At 41.3% G+C, this 15961-nt stretch overlaps 1 protein-coding gene across 1 annotated transcript in view; it reads left to right on the forward strand.

Moving 5' to 3' along the window:
- The window catches only part of SYT16 (synaptotagmin 16), a 136582-nt gene that overhangs the window by 77834 nt on the left and 42787 nt on the right, over positions 1 to 15961 (forward strand). The window contains exons 3-5 of the mRNA XM_017895554.1: positions 2089 to 2345; positions 7805 to 8245; positions 11153 to 11342. Of these exons, the coding sequence (XP_017751043.1) occupies positions 2089 to 2345; positions 7805 to 8245; positions 11153 to 11342 (888 nt within the window). The remainder of the gene's footprint in view (positions 1 to 2088; positions 2346 to 7804; positions 8246 to 11152; positions 11343 to 15961) is intronic.

Raw genomic sequence — 15961 nt, forward strand, 5'->3', positions numbered from 1 at the left:
AATCACCTTTCCCTTTCCTCCTCCTCGCAACTTGACTTGTACCCCAGATTTGCTTCTCTAATTCATTCCTTGCTTGTCTGTCATGGAAAATGGTTTGTTACGTTAATATCATTCTTATGTTTTTCAGTTATGAATAGCTTTTCAAGGCTTAATGTAGCTTTTGAAAATTCTCTTATTACTGATCTTGGTATTATCACCATAGGAGTTAAAGTCATGAGACAATTTTATGGGGGTAATTTCTTGGTAAAGTAAAAATTTGTGCTGAAATCCTGCTGGGTTCTACACATGTTGATGGATGACCCACTGTTTAATAGGACATTTTACTGTTCGTATATGTGAGGAATGGGTGTGCTAATTAGAGACTTAGAAGAAAATCCTGCTTTATGTTGTAGGTTTTTGCATGTGGATTTTTCCTTGTTCTGTCATTTTGTGTGGCCTGTTTTTAGTATGTTTGCCAAATAACCAAAAGTCTGGATGTAAAAATGTTGTGATGTCCTATAAAAGTGTGTCTAAGGCGTCTGAACTGAATAATTGAGGATAACAAAGAAGATAGGGAACTTTCTCAATGGCCTGCTGTGATTTTACAAAACCCCAAATCAGGAGTCTGAAGTTCTGCCTCGAGGATCTGCCTGAAGATGTTTTTATATGGTCTGGTTGATAACATATTTTTAAAGTTTGAATGCTTACTATACATGGGTCATGTACTCTGGTGAATCCCTGTCACCAACACTCATATTGCCGCATACCTGGCTGCTTTCAATGTTTATTACCTACCTAGACTTTTAAGTTCTCTGAAGGGTTAGTGATAACCCACTGGCAGATAAAGACTATGCAGTAGATGTATGTGGCTTAGTACCATCCAGGAGCTTACATTCTATTAATAGCTGAGGTATCAGGCTAATGAGGGAAAACAATTGCTACCATATGATGTATATGTAAGAGCTTTATGACATAGACTTTGCCAACCCACTCCCTTGTCCTGTCTAAATCTCTAATTTTCTTTCATCCTGGGATGGGGTCTGCTGGAGGAGAAAAGAGGCCAAAGAGATAAGAGATCTTCAATTTCTCTTTGGGCGTGGGAGGCAAATAGTGGGGGCAGCTATTTCTTAAGAAGATCCTGCCAGCTTTTCCTGACCATCTGAGGACAACCTTGACATGTAGGAAGACGAAAGGGGATGAATTGGGGTGAGGAGTGCTGAGAGAGAAAAGTGTGGAGACTGAAGGAGGCAGGGAAGGCTCAGGAGTTGTTGGCGCTTTGTATGGGGAGGGAGGACAGGACACAGGGAGGGTTTGAGGGGCACCGTGAGCAGAAATACACAGCTAGCATTTTCATAAACGGGTGAGACCAGAGGAATAAGGCATGGTCACTTGGGAAGCAGTGGAAAATGGGGTTGGATGGGCTGGATGAGGCCAGTTCGGGCCAGGCAGGTAAGCAAGGCTAATATTTATGGAAGGCCTGCTGGCTGCCAGGTGAATATTATTTCATGTGTCCACAGTGATCTTCTGATGGCTTTCATCATTTTTTAGATAAAGAAGCAAAGATTCAGAGAATTTGAATATTGTCCAAATTCTTATGGCAGAGACAGGATTTAAACTCAGATCATATCAATCCAAGACCATGGATCAAGGAGAGAACTTTTTACTTGGTAGGGTCACCGAAGCTTTTTGAGCAGAGGGGAATATAGTAAACACTGCAGAGAAAAGGAAGCATGGTAAGGTTGGGAGACCATATGATCTTCACATTAGATGACTCTTTTTGCTTTCTAGATCCATTGCAGAAGTCTTGTGGTCATTAGCTCCAGCAAAATGCTGTGTCTATTTTATCCTTTTGACAAAAATATACATTCTCTACACTCATATTTAAAAAGTATTAAACCTTCTGATACCCCCCATAATGAGATAATGTTCTTTTTCATTTTATGGATCAAGTTTCTTCACTGTATGGATAGAATTATGTTTCTGCAGGTATTATTGGTATGGGTTCTGTTTTTGCAATCTTGATTGTTGTGACTGCAATTACTCAATTTCTCTAGGTAAAAAGGTGTTAAGAATAATGCATTTGAAACAGTTTTCTTATTGCAAATTTAGATTTAGATGGAGCCAGCCAACGGCGTTATTCTGAGAATCTCTCCTATGGTGAAGATGACCACATCCCTGCTCACTCACAGTCCCCATGTGAGAGGGGGGATGCCAAACACCATGGCACATCGCACCAAGAGTCCAATGTGGTCCAAAGCCTCAGGCGCCAATCCACAGAGGGCAGCTTGGAGATGGAGACAGCTTTTAATAGCCGGGGATTTGAAGATTCCTATGCCACTGACAGCTCCTCCATGTGGAGTCCAGAGGCAAGTTATTTGTTTTTTATTCTTTCATTGGTTCCCTTTCCCCTTCCCCTCTTTCCACTATCCTTTCTCCTCATCTCACTAAAAAAAAAAAAAAAAAAAAAAAAAAAAAAAAAAAAAACCAGAAAGGAAGCATTACCTTTATCTGCAATAAATTTTTGTTCAGATGACCAAAATCCCATGCACGTCAATAACAGAATCATAAATATCTCTCAAAATGGAAAAAAAGGAAGAATGGTTTAAAAAAAAGGAAGAAAAAGAGGAATGGTGACAGAATGGATCTAGGAACAGCCAGGCTTTTCTTTTACATAAAGACTTTTTACAGGCTTAATTTTAAATAATGGAATTTTCAGTTCTTTAGAGAGACTGGTTTATTTACTTCATGGTTTCAATTAAGTGGAGTCTATTTTTATTTAGCCCGAATCTCAAGTTTTGATTATTTGATATGAAAGTTATTTGAAAATTGAACTAAAATGATATGACCTTCCAAGTGAAATTATACAAGGTATGATGATGTGGCTGTTGCACTGTAAATATATTTGTTAGCTTTGAATTTAACTGAAGGCCTAGGAGACAGCATTAATTAGTAATGGCCCTCTGGCCGTTGACACTGCTTTTTGTAGTCAATCTCTGATAAAAGATACTTCTTCCAAAGTTCTTTTTCAATTAAAGCTTAGTCCAGAATAAATGTGACAATCAATCCAGAGATATGGCTGGAGGTGATGATGGTAGTAGCTACAATTTATTGAGCAGTAAATATATGCCAGGCATTGTGATAAGGATTTTACCAAATTGTTTCCTTTTACTGGCCCTTACGGTTATTTTTCCATTAGATAGATCCCTCCTATCATGATTCTGTGACATTGGAAGGCATTAAGGAATGGCGTTTAATACCTAATTTGAAATTAATTTTGATGAAATAAGTCATATACATATATAAACCTTTAATATAATTTGCAGGGATGAGGGAAGGAGGAGAGAGGTAAATAGATTTTATTAGCATCCATTTGAGAAAATAAACAGAATGCATCTCTTATTAGGACTTGGAGTGTCACACACACTAAATGCTCAAGGTAAAAAAAAAAAAAAAAATCACAGAAAACCCTGTTTCCAAGCCTTACTGCTGACACATTGGTGCGTGTAGGTAGTATCTAAGGAGGGGTATGCACACATATACGTGCCCCTGTGTAGGTGTCTCTGCTGAGGACCTAAATGGTAGCTCACATATGTGGTTTGTGGCTTGTTAAAAAGCAGCGCTTCATATAGAGGCACCCAAAGCCATTAACTTTATAAATTTTGTTTAAAAAAAGAAAAAACTCTGCTTACCCGTTAGTTTACTACCAAGCCATATTAAATCCCACACACTAACATTTAAAAAATGCTTTGAATCTCTCACCCAAAACCAAAACAGACTAAACGATTTGCCTGCCTATTGATACTCTGTCTCCTTGGTTGGTGATTGTGCCATGAGGCTTGGAAGTGCCTTCTCCAGGTCACCTCCCATTTACCTGCCTGCTGGAGCTTTAATAGAAGACTCGGTATTGAGGGTACTAAATGTTCTCAGACTCCAAAAATACCCAGACATCTCTGTGTGCTCCATTCAACCTCCTATCTATTTTGAGAAAAAACTGTAATTTGGTGCTCCTACAGTAGAACTTCAAATCCAACACGGAGGCAGTTCCCGTAACTGCCTGCTTTGCAGGCTTAGCTTGCCTTTTAAGAATTGATTTATTTGCCTCTTAGCTGTATTGAGAACTCTGTCTTCCCCTGTGTATCTGGCATCAGGAACATATTGTAGGCCTGTTTGCTTTAGGCCACACAGATGACATCAACACTATCTTACTAAAACAGAAAGGCTTTCAATTTGACAGAAAATCTTTAAACATATATGGGTTTTGACAATTTGACACAAGTATTCTCATCTTAAGGAAAAGCCCAGGATATTAGAGCTCAAGGAATCATTTATTTTGTCTCAGAAGGAAACCGGTCGTGCAGTGTGACTACCTGTTAGGCTGATGGATTTTTGAGCTCCACTTTTCTCTGCTGGCAAAGGCCTTTGGCTTTTTCCTGCAGACCCAGGGCTTGGCAGGAATGACAATGGGAGTGTGGCTGGTGATTTTGAGCACACAGGGAGACAGGTGTCCCACTTTTCATCTCTGCTTTCCACTGATTAATTGGTTGGCCTTGAGAAGTTAATTAAAATCTGCCAAATGGGGATAAGAATGAAGAGATTTTTACCTTGCAGGAAGGTCAGATGGATTAGTGGTGTTAACAGTACCCACATGAGGAGCTCCTTCAGTTGCCTGGTGAGAGGTAAAGTGTATTGAAATAATTAATTGCTATGAAAATACCAACATTCACAAATCTTTTTCTCAAATCAACCCAGGGAGGGGCCACAAAGCCCAGTTTTTATGGGCCACAGCTTGAATTGGCCTATCCAAAGCCCAGCCATTGGCAGGATCTGCGCCTTATTCAGAGGCATTCTTAGGACAGTCAGGAGCTCTACTCAGGACGCTCCTAGAAACCTGCAGGTGCAGTGAGCATTTATCTGAAGAGATAGCCTGATACATAAGTGGAGAGAGTTCCTCATTCACTAAAATATTTTTACCTTGGCATTGGAGTTGACAAAACTAAGAGCTATTAACTAACATTAAGAGCAGGGGCCACAAAGGATGTAAAAACCACAGAGAGTGTGATTCCAACCCCCACCTTCTGTCTTCTCCCCTCTTCATCTTGTGCTCTCTCTCTCGTGCATGCTTTCTCTCTCTCTCTCTCTCTCTCTCTATATATATATATATGTGTGTGTGTGTGTGTCTGTGTGTGTGTGTCTATAAATAAAAATTGTTATGCCTGAAGGTTTGGGGAAGAAGAAAGGAGACCGTATGGTTCAAAATAAGGTTTGGGATTTTGGGATTTTGAGTATTGAATACGAGTTAAGGCAGGCCCAGAACTCAAACTGCCAGGGAATGAGTCCTGGATAATCTTGTCTATGAATATGATTTGGGCTTGTGGGGAAAGAGCGTGTTATTTAGTCTTTCTAAGCTTTAGTTTCTTCCTTCATAAAATGAAGATATTAAAATACCTACCTCATTACATTGATGTAAATATTCAAAAAGATAATGTTTCTTAGTTGGGTTCCTCAAAAAAACAGAGCCTAAGTAAAGGCTTTGTTCCCTACTTTGGGAGTGCAACCTCAGGGAACAAAAGTGTGAGACAAGGGAAGTAAGGCAGGGAAGAAGGGAGATCAAGTATGAGAATACACAGTTGAATTGGCCACCACTCAGTATGGCTAATTGCTTGATCTTGTGTGTCCACACTCCAAGAATCTGTGTGAACTGATAGGGCAACTGACTACGGGGCAAAAAGTAGACTTTACATGTATTAGTGTCAAGCAGGATTCTGCAGCTGTCTAAGCCTTGGCGGTCAACAGAAGGACCAATGATAAGAGATGAGAATTATATTGTGTGGGTAGAAGGTAAGACTTTATTGAATTGTTCCAGACTGAAACTACTTAGAGCCCAGATAGGCTGTGCCTTAGGGGAAGATGGAACATGAGGTAAGGCCAAGAAGATCTGAAGTGTTTAAGAGCCAGTTTTTGTAGCCTGTAAAAGATTTGATATGGTATTTGGCATAAGAAACAGCATAGTAGATGTTAGCTATTATTACTTATGGTCAGAAATGCAATACAGAGATGAACAAGAGTAGGCTAAAATAGATGGGAGTTTTAGGAAGAAACAAGGGAGTTTGAGAAAAGATTCTGACTTGATTTTTGAGTTGGCTTAAATCCTTGGAGACTTGCTTCTAATATATATACACCAGTCAGTTGTATTCAAAAGTCTCTATAGCAACCACTTTTATCACTTGAAACTAAGTACCTCTGAATAGAAACACTCACGCATGATTGCATGCTCAGAGGAAAGGATATAAGAAGCTTCACTTATTTTACAAGAAATTTAAATTTTCTTGTAGGCTACTTTGAATCTTAAAAGAAAAGGGTATTTATTAGATGTCTACTATCTGTCAAGTCCTCTACCTTTTACAACATCCCTACACAGAAGGTACCATCTCCATTTTACAGTTGAGGAAAATAGAACATGGAAAGGATTAAATAACTTGCCCAGTGTCATAGAGCTAGTAAGTGGTAGGCCTGGGCTTCCTAAGGAAATATGAACCCAGAGAACCATGAACTTTCACCCAGACTATGTGGGAAAGTTTCATTGATGGATGCATATTTTGAGGCATTTTATTGTAATTTGAAACAAGATCTCTAAATTAGCAAGGTCTGGTGTTCAATTGCGTAAATAAGAACTGGTTTGCAATAAGAATCAGTTCAAAGTTGAGTTACAGGTAAGGATCATGCCTTCAGAGGAAAACAGAATTATTTTTGACATTATTTATAATTTGTTAGTGGGGTGGTTCATTATAATAAATGCAGTTCAGCTCAGTTTTCCCAGTAAGGTCATCAGATCTGAGTGGCTGCAAGTAAATTGCCGTCCAAGGATGACATTCCATAAAGATAGATGTGTGCTTGAGAATAGGTAGCACCAGTCCAGTGGTGGGAATAGATATTGATGCAGTCTGGCCTGAGCCAGGTATTTTCACATCAATGAAAACCTCACAACAACACATCAGCAAGCAGGCACATTAATGTGCGTTTTTAAGCTTGAATACAGAGAGGCTGGTCTATTTGGCCAGGGTAAAAAAGCTAGTCAGTGCTAGAGTTATGATTTCAATTTAGATGTTCTGGCTCCAGGCTCAGTGTTGCTGTTTACTAAAGGGCTGTGGAGGTGTCCTCCTAAACCTTTGTTGCTCAAAGTGTGAGGCGAGGCTAGTAGCATCAACATCCTTTGCACATGTCCCAGAAATGGCAGAATCTCAAGCTCCACTCCAGACCTACTGAATCAGAATCCTCAGATGATTTAGGTATACATTAAAGTTTGAGAAGCTCAGCCCTAAACCTTTTCTCCCACATAGATTGAAAATATACTGAAGCATCACCTTCCTGGGTCTCCCATCAAAATTCTTGTCTGTAGAAAACTCTTGTCTGTGGAGAACAGGCTCAGGCTCAACCATCTGTATTTAGGGACACAAGGAAAAGTCTCCTATGGACAATTGCCTGTTGACTTAATTTTAGATTTAGCATCTCATTTGGTTTCAATGATCCTGGGCAATTGTGCTTTTTGAGAGGCAGTGTATATGAAAACACTTTGCAAAATATAAAAGCTTTAGTTATCCATTCCAAAAACATTCACGAAGGCGCGCCATATGCTAGGCACTGTGCCGTCAAAGAATTCACAGTTTAATGCAGCGACAGACCAGTAAATAGACCTGTCTGATATAGAGGGAATACACTGGCAGTTAGAAAGCAGGGATTCTGAAGGAGCACGAAGGAGCACCAACTGGCCAAAATGTAATTGGGTATCATCATTTCTGTTTCTAATTGTTTCCTCTGCCTGCAACAGGAACAGGACAGGACCAATTTGCAGGTGCCATCCGGAGTCTCAGAGCCCATCTCAAAGTGTGGTGACCTAGATGTCATCTTTGAATATAGAGCCTCCAGCCAGAAGCTCACAGTGACCATTGTGAGGGCACAGGGCCTCCCAGATAAGGACCGAAGTGGTGTCAACTCCTGGCAAGTTCATGTAGTGCTGCTGCCTGGTAAGAAACAGAGGGGCAGGACGAACATACAGAGAGGGCCCAACCCCGTCTTCAAGGAGAAGGTCATCTTCGCCAAACTGGAGCCCAGAGACGTGGCTGCCTGTGCTGTCCGCTTCCGCCTGTACGCTGCCCGGAAGATGACCCGAGAGAGAATGATGGGAGAGAAACTTTTCTATCTCAGCCACCTGCACCCAGAAGGGGAAATGAAAGTGACTCTGGTTCTGGAGCCAAGAAGTAATATAAGTGTGAGTATGTTAAATGGTGCTGCTAATGACGTGGTGTGTTTGAAGACCTGGGATTGTCAGCCCTTGATTTAGTACATTCAGTCTGTGAATTCAGAGACTTGAATTTAATTTTCCATTTGGCTCTCCTCACCCTTGTAAGCCATGATTTGTACCTCATGGTACAATGGGTCTTTCATGCCTGTCTTCCTGATAACCTGATGGATAAATGCCCTGTCCATTTTAGGACAAGATAGCAGCAGTGTGGTAGAGGGCATGGAAAAAAACAGGGAAGGTGGCTTGGCCTTCTGGTTTGTGGATAACTGATCCTACTCCTCCTACCCCCAATCTGCATCATGATGAATCTCAGAGATGGGACTTTCTGGGCAAGGTTCTTCACAGGTATGCTGGGGCGGACTGAGATAGCAGCCCAGAACTTCAGCTGCCTCCAAAACCTTTCATTTGTACTACTACAGTCTTCCCTCATACCCCATTTCCCTGCTTGCCCCAGAGTTTCAAGGAAGGGTGTCATAATTTATATGTCTACAGGATGGGCAGCTCACCTACTGCTGTGGGTTATATGTCATGTAGTATGCCCATCTCCTTTTACAAAACCATGTTAACAGATCAGGGAGCTCTCTAGGCTTTGGGGTCAATCAGTCATTCATTCAGAGATGTTTACTGTCAATTATGGTACAGGCAAAGTGGATGCAGGAAAGAACTAAGCAGGCGATGCCTCTGCACTTGGAGAGCTTGCAGTCTAGTGGTGGCCAAGTAGGCAAGGAGAGAGAGTGATAGGCTGCGCTTGTTTAGAGGATCAGAGAAAGTTTCTTTGAGGTGGTGATAAAACACCAGAACTCACAGCATCGAGAGAGAGAGGCTGGTGACGTGAGGAGGATGAGAGTTCCAGACAGAGAGAACAGCACAAGCAAGCAGTCAGGATGTGGGGTGGCCGGGGGAGGGAGGAAGCTTGTCATATCTGAAGAAGAACAAAGGAGACAGAAAGGCTGGACTGTAGTGGTGGCAGGTTCATCTACTTAAATGTCCAATGATGTCTCAAAATTAATGTCTTCAGGCTTGAAATCCTGATTTTTGCCTCCCTAAATCTATTCCACCTGCAGTCTTCCCCATGTTGTTTAAAGGAAGTTTCATTCTTCCAATTGCTGGGTTCAAAAATCTCAGAAGTCATCTGTGACTTTTCTGTTTTCCACCTGAAATCCTATGGGCTCTATCTTCAAGTACAACCAGAACCTGGCTCTCTGCTGGATTACTGAAATAGCTGCTCAGTGGTGGTCTTTCCACTTCTGCTTTTGCCTCTACAGACTCTTCTGGACGTGGGAGCCAGAATGAACCTTTTAAAGTATAAGCCAGATGATGTCTCATCTCTGCTCAGATCTCCCTTTTTTCTTAATATCTGAGTAAAGCACATCTGAAGTGATGGAGAACAGAATGCACAGGAGATCAGGAGGGATCCTGCATGATAGAGCTGGGGAATGGGGATGATCACACCCATATTTCTGCTTGCTAGGCCCTATGCTGTGTGCTGGGGGCACAGAGTTGAATGGGGAAAATGAGCTAGTGTAAAAGAACTTTGCAGGTGAAAATCTTTCATTTTGTTGAGCATAGTTATGTGCCAGACATTAGGCTATGCACCAGGGACTGAGAGATTTATACGGATTCAGAATTTGATGGGAGAGGCAAGCAGTGAGTGACAGGCGCCACAGCGGGAAGCTTTTATAGAAGCACTAGAGTGGGAATGAGTCTCACTTAAAAGTAGGCAAATATTTCATTGTTGAATTTTTGTCTTCTAGACAGTAGGGTCTGTAAGGCATTTATCACAACCACCTAGACCTACCGTTTTTCCATAAAGCCTCCGGGGCAGCGGGGCGGGGGGTGGCACTTTGCCGAGATGTCTGTGGTTTGGTAAATAGGATATTTTCCTGCAGATGGGCAGAATATTTGATTCCTTTTATTGGTTCTGATTATTGAGTTTCTGGTCAGAAGTTTGAATAAATGATTTTAGACATTGAGAAGAAAGGGGTAAGCCAAATCGAATGCCCTTGTTTCTGGTGGAAGAGATGGTATTTCAGGGGGACAGGATTGCCTGCCCCCACAAGGCTGATTCCTACTCCCGTGCCTTGAGTGACAATCAGTGTCCTGTTCAATTTTGTGCTCCTCCTCCTGATGTGCCCGTGCCTGGTGGGGAAGGGTAGGTGCTCAGGAGAAGCGTGCCCATGAATAAACATGACAGAAAGTGCAAGTTCTCCTGGGATCACTTGGTGCCTGCCAGGTCGCTGAGACCCACAACCCATGTGTTGGCTTTTTTCTCAAACAGTTGTAAAAGTGCTCATTTGTAATGTAAGTTATTTCTTTAAAAGGCAAAATTTGGCACCTGGCATATATTTTATAACCTTAAGCAGTACTAGGAGCCAAATGTTCTATGTGGGGGTGGATGTCCAGTGGTCGTTTCTTTTATAGTTAAGACACAACACCTCCTATATTGCCATATTCATGAAGGAGCTGCAGAGAACAGAAACAAACCTCAGGCCTGGAGTGGAGGGGTTCCTTAGAAACATCCAAGCACAGATTACACAGGAGGGAATTTGAGTCTATATTGAATGTATTATTAACTCTCCTTGTATTTTAGAGGGTTTGATTTACACTAGTAATAACGTCTTTGTCCGTTTTGTCTTTAGAGAGGAAATATTGAAAGGAGACAGCTCTTGAAGCAAACATGTCAGTTCCTAATGCAGGGATCTCATCCATGACTGTGCTCCCGGGGCCATTGTAATTCACACCGAGTGCGCCCTTAGTCATCTTTGGCAGTCATTGGGGATTGGGTCACAATGTCACCAAACATAATATCGGCTTTCTCTAAAAGAGAGTAGTGCAGCGTGGGCCAATGGATTCTTTGTTGTTCTTCCCCTCCAGAGTGGAGGGTCTCCGCTCAGCCCATCTGCGGTTTCTCACAGTGATAGTACTTCATCCACGCAGTCGCTGTCTCATGGAGGGGCGCCAGAGCTGTTGGTGGGGCTCTCGTACAATGCCACAACGGGGCGATTATCTGTGGAAATGATCAAAGGCAGCCATTTCCGAAACCTTGCTGTTAACCGAGCACCTGGTAAGTGTGAGTCTGTTCTCCCAGCTCTGGTTCTTCCAGAGACGAATGGAAAGACCTGTCTGCTTTCATCTTAGTTCTTAAATTTTACCGTAAAATGATCTTATTATGACTTAGGCAAGCTTTCACAAAGAGATACCTTTCTATTTTTAAATGGCTTTCTATTTAATTAGACTTCTTTGCTATCTAGATGTATCTGGACATGAAATAGACTGGCCTGTGTGTCTATATTGTTTAAAGGAAAAGAATGAACAGCATTTTCAGCAACATAATGTGTATGGGCAATTAAAATGTGCTAATATGTCCTAGACCCTCAACTTTAAAGAAAACGAGCTCTGGCTTTGGAGTAGGGCAGATCTGGGATTGAATTCCAGCTTTACCTACTACTTAACCACTAGCTTTGATCTGATCCTGTGCAATTTATCCCTTTTCAGAACACAGCTAACTCATCTGACAAAAAGAAGATATTAATAGTACCTTCCTGATGGAGTTGTTTTGGAGTTTAAATGAAATGATTTATTTAAAGCATTTAGTACAGTGCCTACCACATAGTGAATGCACAAGAAATGTTAATGGTTATTGTGGTGACAGAGAAAGGAAGTACAGGAGGCAGATCTGGGGCAATGCAGGACTGGCTCTCCAGGGGAACTGCCACTTTTGAGATTGTCACTGGAAAGAGGGGTTCAAGGTATATCCCCAGAGCTGCAGTCCAAAGTTCAGAAAGCCACACTCAAAAAGCTGCTGTTTTCAGTTGCCTCAACAGCCTTTCACCATCTAGGAAGTTAGAGACTGAACATTAGAAGCATGCTGTTAAAAAGTTAGCTTACCTTTTATGATCTTGTTTTCAGCAAAAAAGCTTGAAAGGGGGTTTCTTTTTTGCTTCTGCCTTCTGGACCTCATGCAAACACACCTAATTGGAGGACTTAATTTGGATATGGAATGCTAGCTGCAAGAGAGTCTGAAAATGTTGTTGAATTTCTAGTTTTTCAAGTCAGGAAGGTAAACTTGAAGGGAGTAGAATGGAGGGCTAGGGAGCCTGCCACCATGGGCACCAAACTGTTATTGAAAGAAGGATGAAATCAGTATATTTGTGGCAGGCTGAAAGAATCAGTGGACTCAGGTCTCATGTGTCAGCAGCAGGTGAAGAACTAGGAGTGCCACTGTAAAAGAGTCGTCTCCTACAGCTGAATCTGGGCTCTCACTCTTTTTTTTGCCCTTAACTGTGCCGCAGCCCTCAAAAGCTCTGTGGAATGGGGGTATCTTGTTAGAACTTGTGTGAAAACCATTAGGGCAAATTAGTAAGGAATGCCCCAGCACTTTGGATAACAGAATAGACTGGGTTTATCAGCCATATTCTGTGTTGACACTCAGAGCCACGTGAGGGCTATTTAGAATACATAATAGATGCTTATTATTAGTTGCATAGCTAGACTCTTTTTACTAGATACCAATTTGTTTTCCAGAATAGCTCTGAATTTACTAGAGATCTGTCTGGATTTACTACTTTGCCTTCTGAACTTTTGCTAACCTCTTTCCCTGTCCTTCTGAGACCTGGTAAAGTCTGAACAATTTTTTAGGAACATAGTAGAGATGCAGAGAATGATGGGGTTATGGATCACACAATCATGGCCTGTTCAATTCCATGCTGTGAAGCTTTATTTTGTATATTGGGTGGTACTAGGCAATACAGAGGAGAGGTACAGCATGGTGCTTGAGAAAGTACCAGCTGGAGGCCAACAAACCAAGGTGTGAATTCAGGCTCTGCCACTTATTATAATAGCTGTGAGTTACTGCCTGGGTGTGGTGGCTCAATGCCTGTAACCCCAGCACTTTGGGAGGATGAGGTGAATGGATCACCTCAGGTTAGGGGTTTGAGACCAGCCTGGCCAACATGGCGAAACCCCATCTCTATGGAAAATAACAAAAATTAGCCGAGCTTGGTGGTACACGCCTGTAATCCCAGCTACTTGAGAGACTGAGGCCAGAGGATCACTTGAACCCAGGAGGTGGAGGTTGCAGTGAGCCAAGGTTGCACCACTGCACTCCAGCCTGGGTGACAGAGTGAGACTGTCTCAAAAAAACAAAAAACAAACAAACAAACAAAAATTGTGAGTTATGAAACTGTTCTGAATCTCATTTTCCTCATCTATAAAAAGGGAGTCGGTATAGTATATACTTTATAAGTTTACATACCTGTAATACTTGCAAAACTGTGATATTGAGGATGGAACTATTATATCTTAATAAATATCTATATAAATATGCTAAAGATGAAATTCTTGTAACAAATATTTAAAACCAAATAGCAAAAAAAGGGCAAATCCTAATTTAGAAATTGATTTTATTCCAGAAGTTTAAGACTATTTGGCATTTAGTACATGATTTGCCATAGGCATAGTGTTGCAATAAAACTTAAAATGTAACTGACATGTTGTATCTTTGCAACCCATAGAATAGAAAACAATGCTGCTGTGATGCTAGGAATTAAAATAGAAACCCAATAGTGAAGACAAAAGTTTTTTGTCTCTGTAGAATGCTGGTACTTGAGGAAAAGCCAGTTTAATTAGGAAGGGATGAGAAAGTAGAAGGTTCCTTTGTGGAGCTTCTGAAAGGGACCTCTTGGAATTTTCAAGGGCTTTAGATGTCGATGGTCTTGGTTTTTCATTATGTCTAGCTTCATTATGGCACTCACACTACTTTGACAGTTACATGGCAAGCTTGGGATACATTTTTAGTTCCCATATGGAAGAGAACAAGAGAGAGAAAGAATGAGGGGACACGAGTTTTATGAGGTAACTGAGAAGAGTTGGAAGGAAGAGGGGGAAAAGAAGAGAGGACAGGAGCCAGGAGAGGAATGGAGCTGTGAGTGGGGAAAGGCGGAGGCTGCATGCCGCTTTCACCGCTCCCCACGGCAGAGGGAGAGCCGGCGGCAGCCTGGGCCCTGCTGCAGAGTCCGCCACAGGGTCACCGCAGGCCAGGGGATCTTGTACCACTGAGGGCCACGACATCCTGTGGTTGAGGCTCTCAGCTCAGGTGCAGTTACCTCCTCCGTGACTTCAATCCTGCCCGATAGGGTGGTCATGATCACGTAAAGAATGGTTCTTAGGGAAGTGTGAAGGAAAATAGGTTGAGCCTGAGTACTGGGAACTTTTCTTCTCTTGAATATTGTTAAGGTTTTACATGTTGCTGGAAAGAGAGACAGTGGCTAGGATTTAGAAGTGAGAATCTTTTTGCCTCAAAATACATCATAAAACAAAAGGCAACTTTGAGTTAACCAACCTGACCCAGTTAGATGATCTGATACTTTTTAAACTTTTTCTCCTAAGTAAGACAGAGGAACTGAACAAACAGTAGATGAAGTTCTTCTCCTCTGTTGGGGTCTTAGAAGAAATAAACCACTGAGATAGAAACCCCCTCCCCTTCTGAGGTAAAATCCTTGGGCGAGAGGGCTCCTTACTCTGATGGACTGGAGCTAGTGGGGGCAATAATAGAAATGTGAGTCTCCGCCAGCTCCAACCAGAGCCTCCACTGCACAGCCCCCAGCATGGCTAAAATGAAAAATTTGCACAAAGTATTGGTGAGGATGTGGAGAATACATTCTTGGTGGGAGTGTAAAATGGAACAACCACTTTGGGAAAAGGCATAGAAGTTTTTTTTATAAAACTAAACATGCACTGAGAATCTAGCAGTTACATTCTTAGGCAGTAACCTGTAAGTCAAAAAAGAAAAAAAAGACCCATACAAGAATGTTTATAGCAGCTTTATTCATAACAGCAAAAACTAGACAGTCCTCATGCCCATCTAGAGAAGAGTGAGTAAGCAAATTAAGATATATAACGGAATACTATTCAGCAATAAAAAGTAATAAAATTAAACGTAGGCATTCAACAGCATGGAGGAATCTCACAAACTTGCTGAGTTACCTACTGCTTGAATCTATTGGTAAGAAATTCTGCAGTAAGCAAAACTAGTGTATAGTGGGGAAAAAAAGCAAAGGAGTGGTTGTGTCAGGAATGGTATTGGTGCTAGGATGTACTAGGTAGGGACATGAGGAAATGTTCTAGGGTGATGGGAATATTCTGTATTTTGTTATTCTTTAAAATTTTTAATCTATATATTGATAGGGATGTGAGTTAAATGGATGTATACATTTGTCAGAACTTGGTGAATGGCACTGAGCTTTGTACACTTCACTATAGGTGAATTTTACCTTAAAAAAGAACTGTAAAATATTAAACTCTAGCTAATGAAATGCATGCTGAAATTTTTAGCATTGAAGAACAACAATGGCTACAATTAAAATGGTTTAATGGATGAATAGAGGCACAGATACGTGAGAAAATAAAACAATTGAAAACTCAAGGTGGTGGGTATATGGACCTCCACTGTACAATTATTTCAAATGTTCTATATGTTTTAAATTTTAGATACTGGGGAATACAATCTAGTGTGGTATGAAGTAGATCAGCTGGGTCAAGTTGGTAAAAATAAAATATGAATCTTAGCCATGAATAGGCACTTCTGTGGTTGGCAATACTTCTTGTTTTTTGTTTTTGTTTTTTTTTAAATTAGCATGACATCTCTAGATGTCACTCTATTTCCCTAGATAAACCTTGGATCAG

The sequence above is a fragment of the Rhinopithecus bieti genome, unplaced genomic scaffold, assembly GCF_001698545.2.
Source record: "Rhinopithecus bieti isolate Rb0 unplaced genomic scaffold, ASM169854v2 scaffold_25987, whole genome shotgun sequence".
Taxonomy (NCBI): Eukaryota; Metazoa; Chordata; class Mammalia; order Primates; family Cercopithecidae; genus Rhinopithecus; species Rhinopithecus bieti.